Here is an 18,070-nt window from a genome sequence, read left to right as displayed (position 1 = left end):
AACAGAACTGCCACCAGATTGATATCTTTTTTTTTTAGTAGAGACTTGGCTTGATAGCCACAAACCTAGTCATGACCAGCCATTATTCAGTCAGCATGTCTATGGTACAGAGATTGTCACTTCTTCTGTATGTCTGCTTCATCCAAAAGAAGAGGAAGAGGGGCCAGAGAAGTAGTACAGCTGGCAAAGTGCTTGCCTTGCATGCGCCTGGCCTGTGTTCGAACCCCAGCACCCTAAATGCCCTCCCTGCCTAAAAGTGCCAGGAGTGATCCCTGAGCAGAGAGACAGAAGTAATCCTTGAGCACCAGCGCTGAGCCCCCCACTACAGAGGAAAGAGAAAAAGATGAAGAGGCATCTTGATTTGCTTTTGCCTGGAAACTACCTGACTCAGTTTCAGCGATGAAGAGACATGATGTTAATGATTCGAGGTCTGAAAAGGATGTGAGGTGCTACCATTGTTTTCCAGCGTGCTTTAACCCGGATACACAGCAAATCCTTTGAAAATGGTGTTTCCAGATGTAACAACCAAACACAACACAACAAGGAACAAAATGCCAAACTACATTGGGATTTCAAAGAAACAATAGAAACGTTTGAAAAGCATAAGTATATCCTGAACTTTGTACTTTCATAAAGTTCATTGATTAGCTACCTGCTCCCAAACCAATGGGACATTATGCATTTAGCCTGGCAAAATCTGTTTATAAAGCATAGATGCTTTCCTAGACAGGAAGGAATGTTGAGTTCTGTAACAAATGATGAAGATTATATTCACTGATACTATTTTATGGTAAAATCTTTGTACTCCCCTTTTAACAGGAAAACTGATATGCTCTATGATTCAAGTACTCACTAAACTTATTTTCAAGGAATCTGAAGGTACTAACCTAATTTTTTTGGATGAACCTGAAGCACAGAGGGTAGGGCATTTGCCTTGCACATGGCCGACCCGGGTTTGATTCCTCTGTCCTTCTAGGAGAGCCCAGCAAGCTACCAAGAGGATCCTGCCCGCATGGCAGAGCCCGGCAAGCTACCCGTGGTGTATTCCGTATGCCAGAAACAGTAACAACAAATCTCACAATCGAGATGTTACTGGTGCCCGCTCGAGCAAAATCGATGAACAACAGGACGACAGTGCTAGACAGTGGTAGAAACTGAATGAGCATTATCCAATCCTTTGATGGCTCATGAAGTTCTTTTGGGTAGTGTGGTGCCTGAGAGCACTGTGAGCTTTCATTACCACAGGAAACCACCAATGTACGTAGACGACTTCTAGCAAGCACAGAGCAATGGAGGTGTAAAGCAGGGTAGTTTCTGAAATCTTGTTTTCATTACATCTCTAAAAGGCAATGCACTCTGTGAACTCTGCATTTTATATTCCTAAAAAAATAGTTTCTGAATAAAAAAAATTGGTTAAAACTTGGGAGTTTTTGAAGACTTTGGAAAATGTTTGAATGTATTCCCAAGCATAACTTAATGTGTACGCACATGCTCACTTTTAAATCAGTTGTTATTTTTGCTCATTTTAATCCAGATTGAGTCAGAACTTGCTATCCCCTACCAGTGGCCTGTGGGCTCCCAGGATATTACTATAGGGTTACAGACAAAAATGATGTAAGTGGGGAGGTCATGGCATGAGACTATGGGCCACCCAGAATGATGTTGGGGGGTGCCCAGGAAGGAAACAGGGTTGGAAGGGAGCCATGGTAGGAAAAGGTTGAGAAACATCGCTCAAGAGGAAAGGATAAACATCTGAAATCCAGTAATATGCCATCAGATTTGGATAAAATGACAATTTATCCAATTAAACACATATTTTAAAAATCAATGCACTAGGAATTTATTGGATTCCAGGCAGATAGGAAACAATGGAAAATAAGATCAACCCTCTGCTTATATGGAACTATGAGTCTCCAGAACACTGCATCGATTTCCACTCTGAGAAATGAATGATTTCCACTCTGAGAAATGAATGATTTCCACTCTGAGAAATGTACATGGTCTCTAAAGAAAAGAGGGTTGTCTTCTTGGAACTAAGAGGAAAACACCAATATCACTGCATCAGCAGAGGCCTTGCAGGCCGGGACTTAATTTAGGTTTAATTTATTGAGTACCCAGTACTATTTAACTTACTGGGCACCATTTGGGGAGTACTTTAAACCAGGTATGTTACAAACATTTTATTTAAGCTTCACTACTGTGGAATTAAATTTAATCTGACTAGCAAATGGAGAGCAAAGGAACTGGAAGTCTTGCCCACGGTCACGCATTCAGCGGGTGTATGGTGGCATGACATCAGGTTCATGTAACCATTACTGTGACATAAAATTCTCTCAAAGAAACCTGCCTGAGCCAACCATTGGGAGATTGCAACCATCTCATTAGAGAGAACATATCTAGATTAGATTAGGAGTCATTGTTAAAATTAGTATTATAAATTAAAAGCAGTCTCTGAAGTTTTAAAACATAGCTCTGTAATATAACTGAAAATTGGAAGTGTAGAGAAATAACAGAATAGTATTTTAGATATCTATGTTTAAGTAATTTGGATTTTAAACTAGTTTTTGTTTATTTGTTTGTCTGGGGCCACACCTGACAGTGCTCAGGGATTACGCTTGGCTCTGCATTTAGGGATCACTCCTGGCAGTGCTCTGCAGACCATATGGAGTGCTGGGATTTAAATCTAGGCTGGAAGCATGCAAGGCAAGTGCCCTGCCTGCTGTACCATCTTCCTGGTTCTAAAACAATTTTTAATACAATAAACTACTTAACTTCTTAACTTGTAATGACTCATATGCCTAGATATAACTCTTATGAAAATCCTTGTGAAAAGAAAAAAGAGTAGCTCAGGTAATTATTTTTATTAACTCAAAGAGCCTGGAAATTCATAGTTCATGCAAACACATTTGTAGTCTTTAGAAAGTTTATCTCATTTATTTGGAATAGTAACATATATTTGGCATGAGAAACAAGAATAAATTTTCACTCTGACCCCAAGTGTCCTTATTTTCCACATATTTATGGTAGCCTTTCTAATTTGTAATGTTCTGAACATGACCTAGAACTTTTTCATTTAACTACTGATCAAAAATAAAGCCAAAGTTTTTATCTAACATTTTAATATCTTCTTCCTCTATACCCCTCTCCACCCAATTCCTGCCTCCAAGGCCTTGAACTTTATAAATTTTAGATCTTAAAACAATAAACAAGTCTGTCTCTGGAAGTAAACAAGATTTTTGTAAAAAATCAGATGTGAGCTTTTACTTTCCAAAATGGATTTTACTGCAAACCCAAATAATTTTTCCTCTCCGAAATTAGCTTTTCTCTAAATTACTTGTAATTTCATGGAAAATTGCCCAGATGATTTTATTTTCCTTCAAAATTCAGCATTTTCATTCTCTAAAAATAATTATACTAAAAAGGATATACAAATAAAAACAGTAGTGTTGGCAATCATGGAGTGAGAAATCAAATGCCCTAAATATGTTTACTGACATAGCTAATATAATACTGCAAGGCAGCTCACAGAATTCTAAAAGGATCTTCACTTTTAATTACCATTTTTGTGGATCAGATATCAGTTCTGTTCTTGAACTTGTAACTTTACATTGTGTTTTCTTCTTGTTAAAAACATGAAAAAATTTCAAGATATTTACTTAAACCAAAAAGGACTGCAATTTGCTTGAGAACAGAGTGGCGGAAGAGAAAGATTACTAGAACTCCTGGCAGCATTCCAGAGAGGCCTTTAGAAGAGCATTTAGATGGCCCACAATGAGCAAAGCTCACTATTACCCATGGTGCTCAGGGGTCCTTAGATCTACAGTGATAATCTTAGGGGTTCATGTAGTGCTGGTCTCAAATTCAGAACCTTGGAAATGCTAGGCATGGGATTTTCCACGTGTGCTATCTAGTGCTATTGGCAAATAGCACAATTTATTGAGACAAAGCCCAACAGAAAGTTGTCAAGGTAATTGGTGAGTAAAAAAAAAATTGTCACAAATCAAATTCCTCCTTACCGATTATGGATGAGGCATCTCTTGATTGAGTAGGCAGAGAACATTTCATACAACAATTATTGATTACATATCTACTGATCTCCTGCCGTGCACCCAGGAGATGGGAAAAAGACACAGTGCTGGCCTTTACAGTATAGTGGAAAAGCAGCACTTAATCAATACCTACCAGAGTGGCAGGTTATGCTAAGTGCTCTTAATCCATGAGCTAATCCATTATCACAACAGCCTAGCATGGAGCACACATCTATGACTGGTTTTGCATTAGATAACCAAGGCTTTGAAAGATAACATACTGGCTGAAGAAATAAAATTGTGAGTAGTACACGTTGAATATAAGCTCAGATTTGTCAAAATCTGAAGCATATGGCTCTTCACCACCAAATGAAAGCCACCACTTATTATACTCCCCATATTTAACAGTTTAACCGAAATTGAAATTAGGCAATCTTCTGGCTGGCTCTTACCTGTTATCTTGCAGCCATAGACTTCAAATCTTAGAGAAATGCCAGTTTCCCAAGTTACAGGTTTGATTCGAACATATCGAGTTATCAGTGGTTTGGGGAAAACTCCAAACACAACATCGGTGGGGTTGGTGTTTCCCTGAAAGATCTATATGGAAAAAGAAAGTTCCATGTAAGAACAGCCTTGTATTTAAAACACTTTCAAAACTGTTTTCACAAATTCTTCTGAAATTTGCAAATTCAGCATCGTCTATCAAGGCTGAGGAAGCATTGAAACATTCTGTTAGTTTTTCAATGATGACAATTAGGAAGGAGTATACCTAATATCAAATGTAGTCCTAATTATTCCATTTTCCGAAAGACTGGAGTCCCCAACACACAATTGCAGAAATAGCATTTGTCAAAGGTTAGATGCCATTATCTTTAAAAGTGGGAAATTATTAACTTTTTTGTAAGAACCTACAGAATACTATAGACATCTCCTGGGAATTCTCACGATTTTACTTTCCCAGGAGCCCCCTTAAGAAATATGAGTTTTTAACCAATTAGTTTTAAAAGAGTCTACTTTTGGCAGATCTTGGGTGACCATATGGTGCCTGGATTTGCATATCCTGGACACACACTCTACTATTTGAGCTATCTTCCTAGTCCATGAGATGCTTTTTGAGTTCAGCTTGGGGTATGGCCTTTTGAAAATTCTAGGTAATGTTCCCAGTTAAAGTGCTAGGTTAAATAGTTTCTCTCCTTTTAACTCAATTTCTCGATGAAAGAGCTTTATGTTTGACATTAATGAATAACTTTAATCATTTTTTGGTTATTGGGACAATTAAGTTTTAGTCCTCAAAATCCAAACTAAGTATGGAATGATATATAACCTAAAATGAGCTTTTCCAGGACTTTCTGCTTCTAGTTTCAAACACTGAGTCATTTTACACAAAGAAAGATGAGGTACGAAGCAGCAAATCTAAGGAGTGTCAGATTCAAATAATTTTCCCACAAATATCTGTCAAGGCCACTCTGCCTGAGCTTCATGTTCTCTAGAAAGATCCCTGAGGAATTGAGATTGACATCATGGAAAACTCTGGCACTAGCCCTACAACAGGCGGAAGGAAAAATCTCCATGTCCCTGGAATTTGCTTCAACCCTAGTTCGAGGACAACCTTTGTGAAACGGATGTGTCTCAATGTACCTAGCAGTGTGCCTTTTGCAGAGCTTGGAGACAATCTCCTCTGAATATGTAACTAGAGCATTACTGAGCATTCTTGGCCAGACATGGATATTCCTCCTCATCTTGCCAGAGAGGTTTATGGAGGAGGTGCTCAATTTCCCACGGCTTGCTCTTTCCCTGGGAGAAAGGGTTTGCAAAAACGGAGCTGATGTTTTCATTTCATACCAATGAAGGTGGTCAGATGCTTTTGGAAGTTCACTGTTAGCCCTGATCTCTCTCCAGAGACAATTTAATATGGTAATTTATCCTGTTCGGTGATGGCCTTTAGATTTCTGTCCTACTTCCGCAACTCTCTCTGGGAAACACTTTGTGTGGGAGCATTTTTGTGTGACTAAGAGTAATGGGAGTTGAGTCTCCAGCCATGGTGCTTAAGGGCTCAGCAAGTCCATTTTAGGGAGAGAACAGCATCTGCTGAGAAATTGAAGCTCCAAAATAGGATGCGGAGGTGCATGTTTAACTCAAGTGGAGGGAGTGAAATGACTGCTGACAACCAGGTAAGAACATACAGTCCATGCAACAAACATGAAGGGGAGAGTTAGACCGAGCTGTTGTACACTGACAGAGCCTGCTCAGAACTTTTGTGCACTCCCTGGCACCTCTGTTGGGTTGGTCAAACTCCTAAAGGTTAGTGATTCAAGAGACATCTTCAGATGAAGCGTTCAGTTTTAAAAGAAATGTCCTGAGACCTGAAGTGATTTCTCTTCACTGTTTGAGTTCTTTGTTGGTTTGTAAGACGTGTGTGTGTGTGTGTGTATGTGTGTGTATGTGTGTGTGTGTGTGTGTGTGTGTGTGTGTAAGTAACTAAAGCTGTTTTCCAAAAGCCACTGCAAAACAAGAATAAATCATGAAACGTGTGGCCCCAGTGTACACGCTTAACCTTCACAAATGATGACTGGGCTTTTCATCCCTAGATGTAGGATTGGTTTCATGTCCTCCGGGGCCAGACAGTAGCCTTGAACTTGCCTCTCCATAGAACTTTCCTCCCACAGAGCAGCTGTCTACCTATCCATCTTGCCTGCCCTGAAAAAGAGTAGGGGCTTTGCAGCTAATCAAAGGGAATTAATCGTTCTTTTAGTTCACACCCAGGAGGCTTTTCTCAATTCCAGACCTACAAGGAGAAAAATCAAGGCCATGAGTGCTCCAAAGAGAGACAAGGACATGTTAATTGGCTTTGCCCCCAAGCCAGGGTGCCAGTTACCTGGATCTTAGCTCCTACGCTTATCAAGCTCAAGTTTGTTTGTTATTTTCATGGCCTTCAGGGCAGGCAAGCTTTTAATTTGGAGGAAATAGTCCTCAGAAATCTTTTGATTAGTAAAATCAGAACAAGCATAACTTCAAATAAACAGGCAGGCTGAGAAAAACATCTCAGTTTCCCATGATTCAGGGCAGCGCGCCAGGGGCAGGACAGCCGGTGTGGCCTCCTTGGTTGAAAGCAGTGGGGAGACACATTCATGCGCTCTACCTTTAGTTCTATTCAGTCTCACAGAAGCAGTCAAACACACTTGTAAATTAGTTTGTGAGTCACAGAGGACAGATGAAAAGCGTTTTCTAAAACCAGCCCATTACAGAGAGAAAAAGGAATCTAGGAAAGAGAATGAAGAAACATGGAAAAAACACATCCCAAACAACTCCTCAGGTTCTGAGAGGAAAGTGTTTAACCAATGTATAAACTACACCTCCCCGCCACCCCCCCCCCCCCCCCCAACACACACACTGGGAGATTTAGAGCAATTCTTGAATTTGACACTTGATTTGGCTGGTATTGACTTTTCTTGGAAACATCCATATAATTTCCCTTTGACTTCTGGTTCTGGGAACGTGAGACCCCCCCACCCACCCTTAGTCAGATATAAACCTCTAATTGTACTTTTGGTTTGAAATCAATTCAAAAATAAACCAGGTCAGACAGAAAGCTCCTGAACAAATGAGTAAAAACTGACTGTGCATTTCAAGGACTGGACTGGCTGGGGGTAGGGAGTAACCACTAAACTTACAACAGGTTTATTTCCTTCTTTGATGGTGATCCAGTCTTCCCCGTTGGTGCTGATGTCTATTCTGTAAGTCTTGACATAGTATTTCTTTTTGGTTTCCTTTGAGATGGCTCCTTGGATCCCAACAGCAGTGACAAAGCGCAGAAGGCCCAAGTCTACCTACAAGGCAAGACAAACATGGTCAGACCATCCAGCCCTGCTGTGCCACAATGTGGAGTTTCTTTTCCTATGGGCTGTTTTCAACCACCAAGGATCAATAAATCCTAATTCAATTCGGTGTCAACAACCTGCAATTCCTATTCCATTCCCGCCGGAGAAAAGCATAGACATGGTAAGACAATGATTGCTGGGTTTGCAGCCAGACCTTCATTATTCAGCAGCTAAGATGACTTGATTTTGAAAAAGAAAAAATTGAGTTCAATAGCAGGTAGTGTGACTGTAGTTTTAAGAGATTTAAAATAATTAGAATAATTTCCAACAGTATACTAATGTAGCACTTTCGTCCCATTGTTCATCAATTTGTTCGAGTGGGCACCAGTAACATCTCCATTGTGAAACTTGTTGTTACTGTTTTTGGAATATCGAATACACCATGGGTAGCTTGCCAGGCTCGGCCATGTGGGCGGGATACCCTTGGTAGCTTGCTGGGCTCTCCTAGAGGGAAACTAATGTATGCTATTTTAAAAGCAAAAATTTAAGACAAACCAGCTAATCTCATATATTGGATATCTGAAGAGTTCTGAACTAGAACTCAAGTCTAATATGATCTTTTCCTCCATCATCTCAGCATCCTACCTCCTTTCATTTGAAAATGAAAGCTGTTGTACACTGGAAACAATGATGGAAACAATACTAACTTTAGGAGCACTGTGGGGATTATGGTTTGGGAAATGGATCATGGATTCGTATTCTTAATACCTCTGTTTTTGTATTTTGTCTTTAAAATGTTTCTGTCTGTAAATTTCTTCCTCTTCCATTTCTTCCTGTGGACTGATTCTCTTTGATCCTTCCTGAAGGGATGGTGGACTCTAAGGCACCATCTGGCCAGGACTGATACCTGTTGTGAGACAGTTGTTCTGGTGTTCAAGTTTCTACTAGTGAATTTCCAGTGGAAAAGTTCCTCAACACAAAAGTCTTGATTATCCCAAACTAGCTTATCCCATGCTTGAAGCTTGGATTAAAGGGCATCATAGTAGCACAAAGAAAGGGTGATCAAAGTCTTTAGCTTGAATAACCCCAGAAATTGTCAGTGGCTTGAGCTGTTTCTACGGTTTTGTGGTATGAATAGGAAGGACTAAGATCTCAGGGATTAGATACGAACTCTGATTTTAGGTTAACTGTTTAGTCTTGGAAAAGTCCTTCATTTTTCAGTCAGTAATTTGTAAAATGGAGGAATTGGAGTAACTATCCTGGTAAGTCTCTGACCTTTCAGATCGAACTATTTGAGAGATGGAAGGTTATTAGTTCACACCTGGAAGTGCTTAGGGGTCTATTGCTGGCCCTGTGCAGCTAGGAATTGAACTGGGGTCAGCCGCATGCAAGGCAACCTCTACACTGTTTCTCCAGTCCCCTCTCATGATGAGTTCATATTTTCAGGAAAATAATACAGTTTGATTTTCACTGTAGTACTGCACTGTCATCCTGTTGTTCATCGATTTGCTTGAGCAGACACCAGTAACGTCTTCATTGTGGGACTTGTTGTTACTGTTTCTTCTTTTGCATATAGAATATGCAATGGGTAGCTTGCCAGGCTCTGCTGTGTGGGTGGTACTTGGTAGCTTACCTGGCTCTCCAACAAGGAATGGAGGAATCGAACCCGGGTTGGCTGCATGTAAGACAATTGCCCCACCTGCTGTGCCACGTATATATATTTTCATTACTAAAATGAACAACCTTAAAAGTCATTATTTGACTATATATTAAAATAAAAATTGTTTTTTCTCTGAAGTCATTCCCCTCTAATGACTCCCCACAGAAATGCTCAGTGGTATTTCTGTATAGCACCGAAACTTTCAAAACATGAAACACAAATATATAGTTGACATCTTTAAGAACTGAGCACTGGACTGATTAATAGCAGCAAGATACTTTGACTATTTATTATTAACAGGCAAGAGAATGTCACTTTCCCTGAAAGTAACAAAGAAAGTCACAAACCCAAAACAAAGAACCACATACACACTCTTCTAAATCCTCTTCCAGTTACTACTTGACAACCCAATTTTCAGAAAACAATATTGCAATTAACCCTCCAATGCCTACAGGCCATGAAAACCTCAAGAATTTTCATTTTATGCACAGCCTGCCTCATGAAAAATGACTATTGTCTTTCATGAATTGCTTTTTCCAGAAGACCCTTGGAGTAGTTAAATCCACATGTTGCCAATTCACTTCAAGATTGAACCAAGAGTTACATTCAGGAAAAACAGCAATAGTCCTGGCACATGGAAGTCAATTTGAAGTTACACAATTCAACAATAGGAGATTTCATCTAGAAAGGAAGGAGTTAGAATTCACCATGAAAGTCTTTATTTCTTAATTATAAAGATATAAAGTCTATGCTCTAACTATATTTCAGTGAAAAAGGAGGAAGACTATGATAGAAGTTAATAATATAGTATATGAATAGTGAATATTTTCATTTAGTGAGTAATTGCATAACCCACATTTTGTTTGTTTGGGGCTATACCCAGTATTTCTCAGGGCTTACTCCTGGCTCTGCACTCAGGGATCACTCTGACAGGCTCAGGGGATCATATGGGGGTCCAAGGGATCAGTTCCATGCAACACAAGTGGTCTACCAGCTATACTATTCCTCTAATCTCCCAATTCATTATTTAGTGTCTATACTACTTATTAAAATGTTCATTTATTGAAAAAAATGAGTCATGTCACTTTGTCTGAATTTGTGTGCAAATTTCAAAAAGTGGAGACAATTCACATTGACCAGATTCAGCATATAAATAAATATAGACTATTCCATTAACTTTGAATTTCAGTTAAAGAACAAGTATTTTTCACATAAGTATGCCCCATGAAATATTTGAAATAAACTCGCAATTGAATCATTGCTCACTTGAAATTTAAATTTAGTAGTTCTGCTTATTAGCTCTCTACCTTTGTTTCAGACGATCAGTTGATCTTAAGTTGCCACAGAAAGTTTCTGATTCCCTAATGCTGCAATCTAAAAGTTATTGGGTACTCTGGACTTGGTTACACTGAACAATTTCAACTGGTTTCAAAAGCTCTCAAAACACTGACTGCTTTACTGACTGTCCATTGAGTCATGCCCAATGCCATATTCACTTTCATGCTGAAGGGTTCTCAAAATCTTGACGTCCAAAGAAGCATGAAGCAGAGCTATTTAAATAAACTCTTTCTGTCAAACTTACAAATGGCTCTTCAGTTTGGAAATGATTAAATTCCTAAGAGTCCATATTCAGCTTTAGGCTATTTTGAAGTAACTTTAGAGCTTTATTCCCTGGCAGCTCTTTTCCTACTCTTAAATTTTGTTTTTGGGTTAAGTTTTCATTACCAGGTAGGAGAGAAGTTAGCTGTTGGCTAGGTGAAAGAATCCTCAGCCCTAGAAACAGCTGACTTTAAAAGAAGAAACAACTGACTGGAGTTACTGGGTACCCAATGCAGTAAATGTACAAGGTCCCCTGAGCCTATGTGTGAATCACTCACTAGTAAAAAAAAAGAGATATTTTATTTTCTCAAATGCAAAGAAATGCATTAGCAAGATCCCCTTGTAATTGCATAGTTTCCTGCTGAGCTTTAAAACTTTGCAGATTCTCTTTTAAACCACACAGGGATATTTGAAATTTTGTTTCATTTTTTCTTCTTAACATTACTGCCACTGGGTTTTAGTAAGGATGAATGACAACCTCACAAAATGATTAGGGCTGGCAACTGAACCATGGCAATTAAAATGGGATGAGACTTAGGCAACACAGCCTCTTGAGCACTGTGGGAACACTTTTGATAACTCTAGGAGCTCTCTCGACTTCTTTCTCCTTAAGTAACTTTGGGGATGCCCTAACATTTCCCTCATATTCCAGAGAGAGTTTGGGAAGAGAGAGAGAGAGAGAACTTCAGCTTTAGACTTAGGACTGCTTTCACTGTCAGCATCTATGTAAGAGACCCAACACATGGTTTGGGTGTTCTTAACTTTCTCATAGGGGAAGCTGTCCTTTCTAGTAAAGATACTAGTCTCAATCGACCCCTTTAGTCTACCCTGATGCTGCAATATTATCCTTTTGCCACATTAAAATATGTGTTAGGAGCTAAGGAGGTAGTACAGGGGTACAGGGAGGAAAGTGCTTTCCTTGCATGTGGCTGACCCCAGTGTGACCCTTGGCATTGTACTATGATTTCCCAAGTACTTCCAGAGTAACCTCTAAGCACAGAGCAAGGAGTAGCTGCTTAGAACCACCAGGTTGTGACTCCCCCTGCCAAACTAATAAAAAGGAAATAAAAAATAGGTGTTATTCTTTACACAAGGTAAGTTTTTTCTGTCTTTGAACCTTCACACGTATTCTTGATTTAAAATAAATTTTCCCTTTTCAACAACAGTAAGTTTTTCTGTCTCCACTTTCAAATTCATCATGCTGTATTTCTATTCTACCTCTCTCTAAATGTCTATGATTTCTTTTAAAACTTTCTATATAGAAAAGTAATGGATCTCTTGAAAATTCATAAAAGACCAAAAGAAAATTTTCTTAAAACCACCACTAGGGAAGTAGCCATCTATAATACTTTCTCTTCCAAGGGTTTCTTCTTCCATGCTGTATATATGTGTATATATATATATATATATATATATATATATATATATGTATACATGCACATGAACACACACACATATAGGAGAGAGAGAGGATCTGAGTTCATTGTTATAAAAGTGAGGTCAAGAAGTGAGGTTTGGGAATATGTTTTTATGCATAGCTCTACTAATCTTATTTTTTTCTTTTAGATTTCATTTTTCATTTTGGGGCCACACCTACAATTGCTCAGGATTTACTCCTGGGCTAAGGGCCATTCACGTGTGGCATTGAGCAGTGGACTATATATGGTTATACGATGCTAGGAATTGGACCCAGGTTGTTCCTGTGTGAGGCAAATGCCCTACCCACTATACTATATCTCCACTACAGATATTATTTTAATACCATTTTTTTACATCTTCACCAGTGGCTTTATGGTAGAACTATATCTATTTCATTAATCTGCTACAGGTGAACAATTTTTCTCAGTCTGATTAACACTCAGTCAGTGGACCCTTAGGACTGCGTCTCTACAGGTACTGCATTAAGTGGTGAGAGGATAGAAAAATCAGTAAGAGTAAACTTTTTATCCAGAGCATTGGAGTAAGGGGGTTGGAGGCATTTCACAGCTGACTTTGATGCCTACGACTTTTATTGAAGGATACACAACAGGCACTTGCAAGTGTACACAAGGGAAAGAATGTTCTAGGCAGAAGGAATAGGAAGGATAGAGGCAAGAAGGCAGGCATAAGTGAATCTTGAACATCATACAACTTACCATGTTTCCCTCACCACTACAGACATTATTTATTAGGAAATATATTAATCTTTAAAGAATACTGGTCTCTGGAGACCTCTGAAGTCAGAAAGACTCAGTTATCATGAGAACCATTCAAAATCAGCTACTGGCCATCTCCTGATGGTTCAGCTTTTGGAATTAGAATGTCTCAACAACCTCACATCCCATTGAACAAAATCCGCGACCCAAGACATGCAGCTGGAAAGACAAAGCTACAACTCCAGAGCAGTTTTATATAATGCCACCCCCTCTGTGTTCTGGGGGTTTGCTGTTCTAGACAATACTTTCTTTCTTTCCATGAAAATTCAGACACACAATAACCATAATTAAGTAACCTGCTTTCCCTAAACCCAATCAGCTCTGCTCCAATCACTGTTTTCTTACTTTGAAAGAGTATCATTATTTCACAGCTGCTTTATTTTTAATTGGTAGATGAATGTGATTTCACATCTGAGTTTGATGTACTTCTGTTTAACATTAAGGGTGTTGGGGGGGATTGCAATGATAGGAGGGGGATGCACAGAGCTGCACATCAAATGCATTCACTAAAATTGTTAAATGTTTCACTGTGTGTGTGACAAACATAAACATCTGGTTCTTATCTGATGGTATGCAGACTATTTTACAGAAGTTTATCAGATTCCTTTTGAGCTCTAGTGCCACTCTCTGTGTTAGCTTATGTACACCAACAACAGGAGTGACCTAACTTGATATTCTGTTTCCAGTATACATACAAAAGTGGAACACTGCTGGTAGAATGTCTGTCTGCATCTTAGTCTCACTCTGCTCCACACAGGAACAGAAGATGCTGCAAGACAGCAGAGACCAAAGCACTGAAAGCGACCCTCTCACTGGGTGTAAGGAGATGTACACTAGTCAAAGAAAACAGCTGCTCTTACCCACTTCTGAGGGGCAGGGAGTGGGGTATGCTAGCATCTCTGATGGTGGGGAAGGGGACCACATGGCAAGCATCTGGGCCACGCTGCTCACTTGCTCTTATTTGTAAGACACCACAGGTATAATCCACCTGTTCTTTATGGCCATGGCATTATCTTAATGATGACAGGAAGCACATTCCCCAGATAAAAGGGAGCCAGCAGAGATATACATTTCAGGGGGGAATCACTTGAGGACAAAGCGCTTGTTTGAGCCTTGCATAGTAAATCATGTAGCAAACTTTTACGAACTGCTGGTTAAACCCTAGCATGCAGCCTCTGAGCCATGAAATGAATATCGCTGCTTCCTATAATACGTAACCAGCTATCAGTAATGTCATAATGTGGAAAGCCTCATTTCTAAAATGAAAATCTGTCTTGCTCAATCAAATACTGCCCATCCAGCTGACATTGGCAAGGGAGCAGTTAACAGCTTTTAACATTCCCAAGGCAGGTCAGGAGAAGAGCCTGAAAAAATAAAAGACAAAGAACTGAAGTCTGATTAAAAACAGGAAACTTTTTTTTTGGGGGGGGGGCTGAGGGGTGGGTGTGCATTGGCTTTTTTAAAGAGCATCTCTGATGACTCCAATTGCTGTTTAATTCATCACTAGACACTCTAAGCTAAAAAAATATTTTTAGGCAATTGTCTCATTTCCTTAGATAACACATGTGTTTTCTAATGGAGTCTAAGCATTTGAACATCAATGTTGTTCTAGGGTCCATGGAATTGATTCACAGCAATCACTTATGTGTTTCTTAATTTAGGATCTTGAACTTTTAATAGTCACCAATCAGAATACAACCACTTCATAGTCAGTCATGTGATTCTTTATGTTAGTTTTTCACTACCATTGAATAATAGAAAGAAAAACTACTGATGACTAAAATGGCTATTATTATTAGAAAATTTGTGGGCAGTTCCTACATGCTGGGCATTTCAATAAGCCTGCATTTACATATATTATTTCTTTCAATTCTCACAACCACCACAGTGAAAAGTAGATTTGTTTGGTTTGGGTTTTAGGCTGTGCTATTAGTGTTTAGAGATTACTGCTAGGATCAGTGCTCAGGGATTGCTCTTGGCAGTGTGGAACCTTGTAGTACAGGGCATCAAACCCTAGGCTCCCACATGCAAAGCATATGCTCTAGACCTTTGAAATATTCCCCAACCCAGAAGGAAGGTTTTGTGAATGAAATGACTGAGGAACAAAGTCAATGCATTTGTTCAGAGTTCAGAGTCACACAATATGTTAGTGTCTGAATTAGGAATTAGTCAGACTACATCAGTGAAGAAAGGTTTCTAAAATTTCAGGGCTAGGATGAACGGAGACGTTACTGAGACCACTTGAGAAATTCAAGGATCAACGGGATGATGATGATGATGATGATGATGATGATGATGATGATGATATCAGTGACTTAAATACAAGCCACCACACCTGGTGTTCTCCAGTTCATGTTGTAAGGACTACAATTAACTGAAGAACATTTAGATTTCTTCGGGGTCGAGGGGGGAAGCTTCACATTCAGCTCATATGTGTGACTACCAGCTCAGTGTTTAAGGGTCTCTCTCACAAGTGTGTTTTTGGGTGTCTTCCAAAAGTGTTCAAAGGACTATATAGAACAAAGGGTTGAACCAGGGTCCACTGAATTCAAGGTAAGCATCTAACCCGTGTACTATCTCTCTGAACCTAGAATTTCTTATCAAACAATAATTAAATAAAATAGCTGTTCTTTTTTGGAAATGAAACACTTTGCCTAATCATAGAGAATATGAAACCATGTGTTATTACCTTGACTATGGTTTTTGATTCTCAATAAGCAATTATACTGGTTATTAGAAAGCTAAACTTTACAAATGTCTCAGATACACTAGCTATTGCCATTGAAACACAAAATGGGCATGGTGGTGTGGGGGGGGGGGGAGTGGGAGGGGGAAGGGACCATTTCCAGCAAGATAATGAGGAAACATTTAAAATTTCTGGTAAAGAATAAAATAATTGAGGTACATGAAATAGAATGAGAAGAGAATTTCACCAATTTTTCCTACTTAAAATTGCCTGAATATTTTCTGTCTGTCTGTCTGTCCTCCCTCGTCCCCCCCCCTTTTTTTTTTTGGTGCCTAGTTGAAGGAAAACATTTTCCTTGGTGGAAACAACTACCGGTTACAACAAAACCTGTGCTGATAGTAAAACAACCCTGAGTGAATGAACAGATAAATTTTCCTATCAGAATATGTAAGCCAGCCACTTAGAATAACATTAGATAAGACTGTAATGGCACCAGTGCAGAGCACAGGCTGGGCTTTCCCCTCTGCCACTGTACACTCAGCAAAAGAACAAGGAAAGAGGCAACAAAAAGGAAGATACACCCACCCACACCTCCCTGCCCATTCCAAATAAGGGCCAACTTGGTTTATTTGGGAGCAATAAAAAGAGATGATGCTGGTGTCTGCTCTGCTCTGTCGGATTCACAGCACACTCTCTTGCTCTCTTGTCAATTTTTGTGTGTGTGCATGAATCAGAAGCAACTAATTAAAAAAAGAAATATTTAATTCTGATATGTTCTTTGAACTGGAGTTCCATCTGGTTCTGTTTGAATAGTAAAATCTGCTGTAGTTGTTAAAATTGGCAACCAACACTGGCAAAGAAGAAATGAAAAGGAACTTGTAGCAGGTTAATACCAGAGACATTTCCAGAGTTCAGTTACTCAAATCATGCCAATATGGAAACCATAAAGATGGAATGTGGAAGGGAATGGAGTTTGGGACCGGAAAACCAGTGTGATACAGCCAGCTTTGGAAGACCTTTTGAGAGCAGCGTTGGGAGCTGTGACATTCTCCCCAGAACACTTTGCTTCATTTATAAAACATATTTGAGACAAATATGGGTAGGGCGTCTTCACATACCACATGCAAAACCTTAAGCTTCCCCACCCCTTTCGTCATTTCTAGAACAGATACCAATTGTGCTCAGAAAAAAATTAGACCAATATTTCATTTTAGTTCCTTTCTAACTTGATAATCCTATAAAACCTGGATGGCAGGATAATCTATTCTGATAACAAAGGAGAAGAAAATAAAATCATTTGAGTTATCCTCCTGGATAACTGCTGAAATTTCCTAAGAGAAAAATATAGCAACCAAACAGAAAATCATTTCGAAGTTCGCATAGACTCTAGGATACATCTAAGGTTATTTGCAATCTTCACATAGTGTTAGAGAAAGATTAACTACATTCCTACATTAAAAAAATATTGTCTTATGACGTGAACTTTTTTCTGCTTCAATATGAAGTCTTTTGCTTCAATACCACGCTAGCTGGCAGATGGGTACTTCAGAAACAAAGCTTTAATAGCTCCATCAAGAAGATGACATTTAAAATGGTTCCCTTTCTACAACTAAGATATTCAAAAGCTCTTGCTGGGCAGTAAAAGATTCAGAGACTTAATATTTTTAATTAACATGTTTGAATGCATATTTGTAAGTTACATGAAATCTAATTCAAAAACCTAATCCTTTGATCTAGAAACAGGACAAGTTCTCAGAACAGACTAAATGTAATCCTTGAAATCTTGGTTAAAGATTTAATGTAGGGGCTGGGGAAGTGCTTGAGTGGCAAAATGCACAGAGGACTGCTTTGATCCCTGGCACTGCAAGAATAGCAGCAACAGCAAAACTTCAAACCTAGCTCCTTCCGAAGAGAACCTTGAAAACTTCTTAAAAAATAAGCAAGCTGCTTATTTGAATTTATTTTCATTCTTTTATTTTTTTAAGGTGTGTGTGTGTGTGTGTGTGTGTGTGTGTGTGTGTGTGTGTGTGTGTTTGGGCCACACTCAGCAATGCTTAGTGATTACTCATGGCTCTACACTCAAG

At 39.1% G+C, this 18,070-nt stretch overlaps 1 protein-coding gene across 2 annotated transcripts in view; it reads right to left on the bottom strand.

The window, feature by feature from the left end:
- NRP1 (neuropilin 1) overlaps nucleotides 1-18,070 on the bottom strand; it is a 155,548-nt gene that overhangs the window by 35,971 nt on the left and 101,507 nt on the right. For both annotated transcript variants that reach the window (XM_004605395.2, XM_004605398.2), the window contains 2 exons: nucleotides 7,700-7,855; nucleotides 4,481-4,625 (listed from right to left, as the gene is read on the bottom strand). In XM_004605395.2, the coding sequence (XP_004605452.1) occupies nucleotides 4,481-4,625; nucleotides 7,700-7,855 (301 nt within the window). The remainder of the gene's footprint in view (nucleotides 1-4,480; nucleotides 4,626-7,699; nucleotides 7,856-18,070) is intronic.

This window comes from Sorex araneus, chromosome 9 (assembly GCF_027595985.1).
Source record: "Sorex araneus isolate mSorAra2 chromosome 9, mSorAra2.pri, whole genome shotgun sequence".
Lineage (NCBI taxonomy): Eukaryota > Metazoa > Chordata > Mammalia > Eulipotyphla > Soricidae > Sorex > Sorex araneus.
This window is presented reverse-complemented; position numbering and strand designations above follow the sequence as displayed.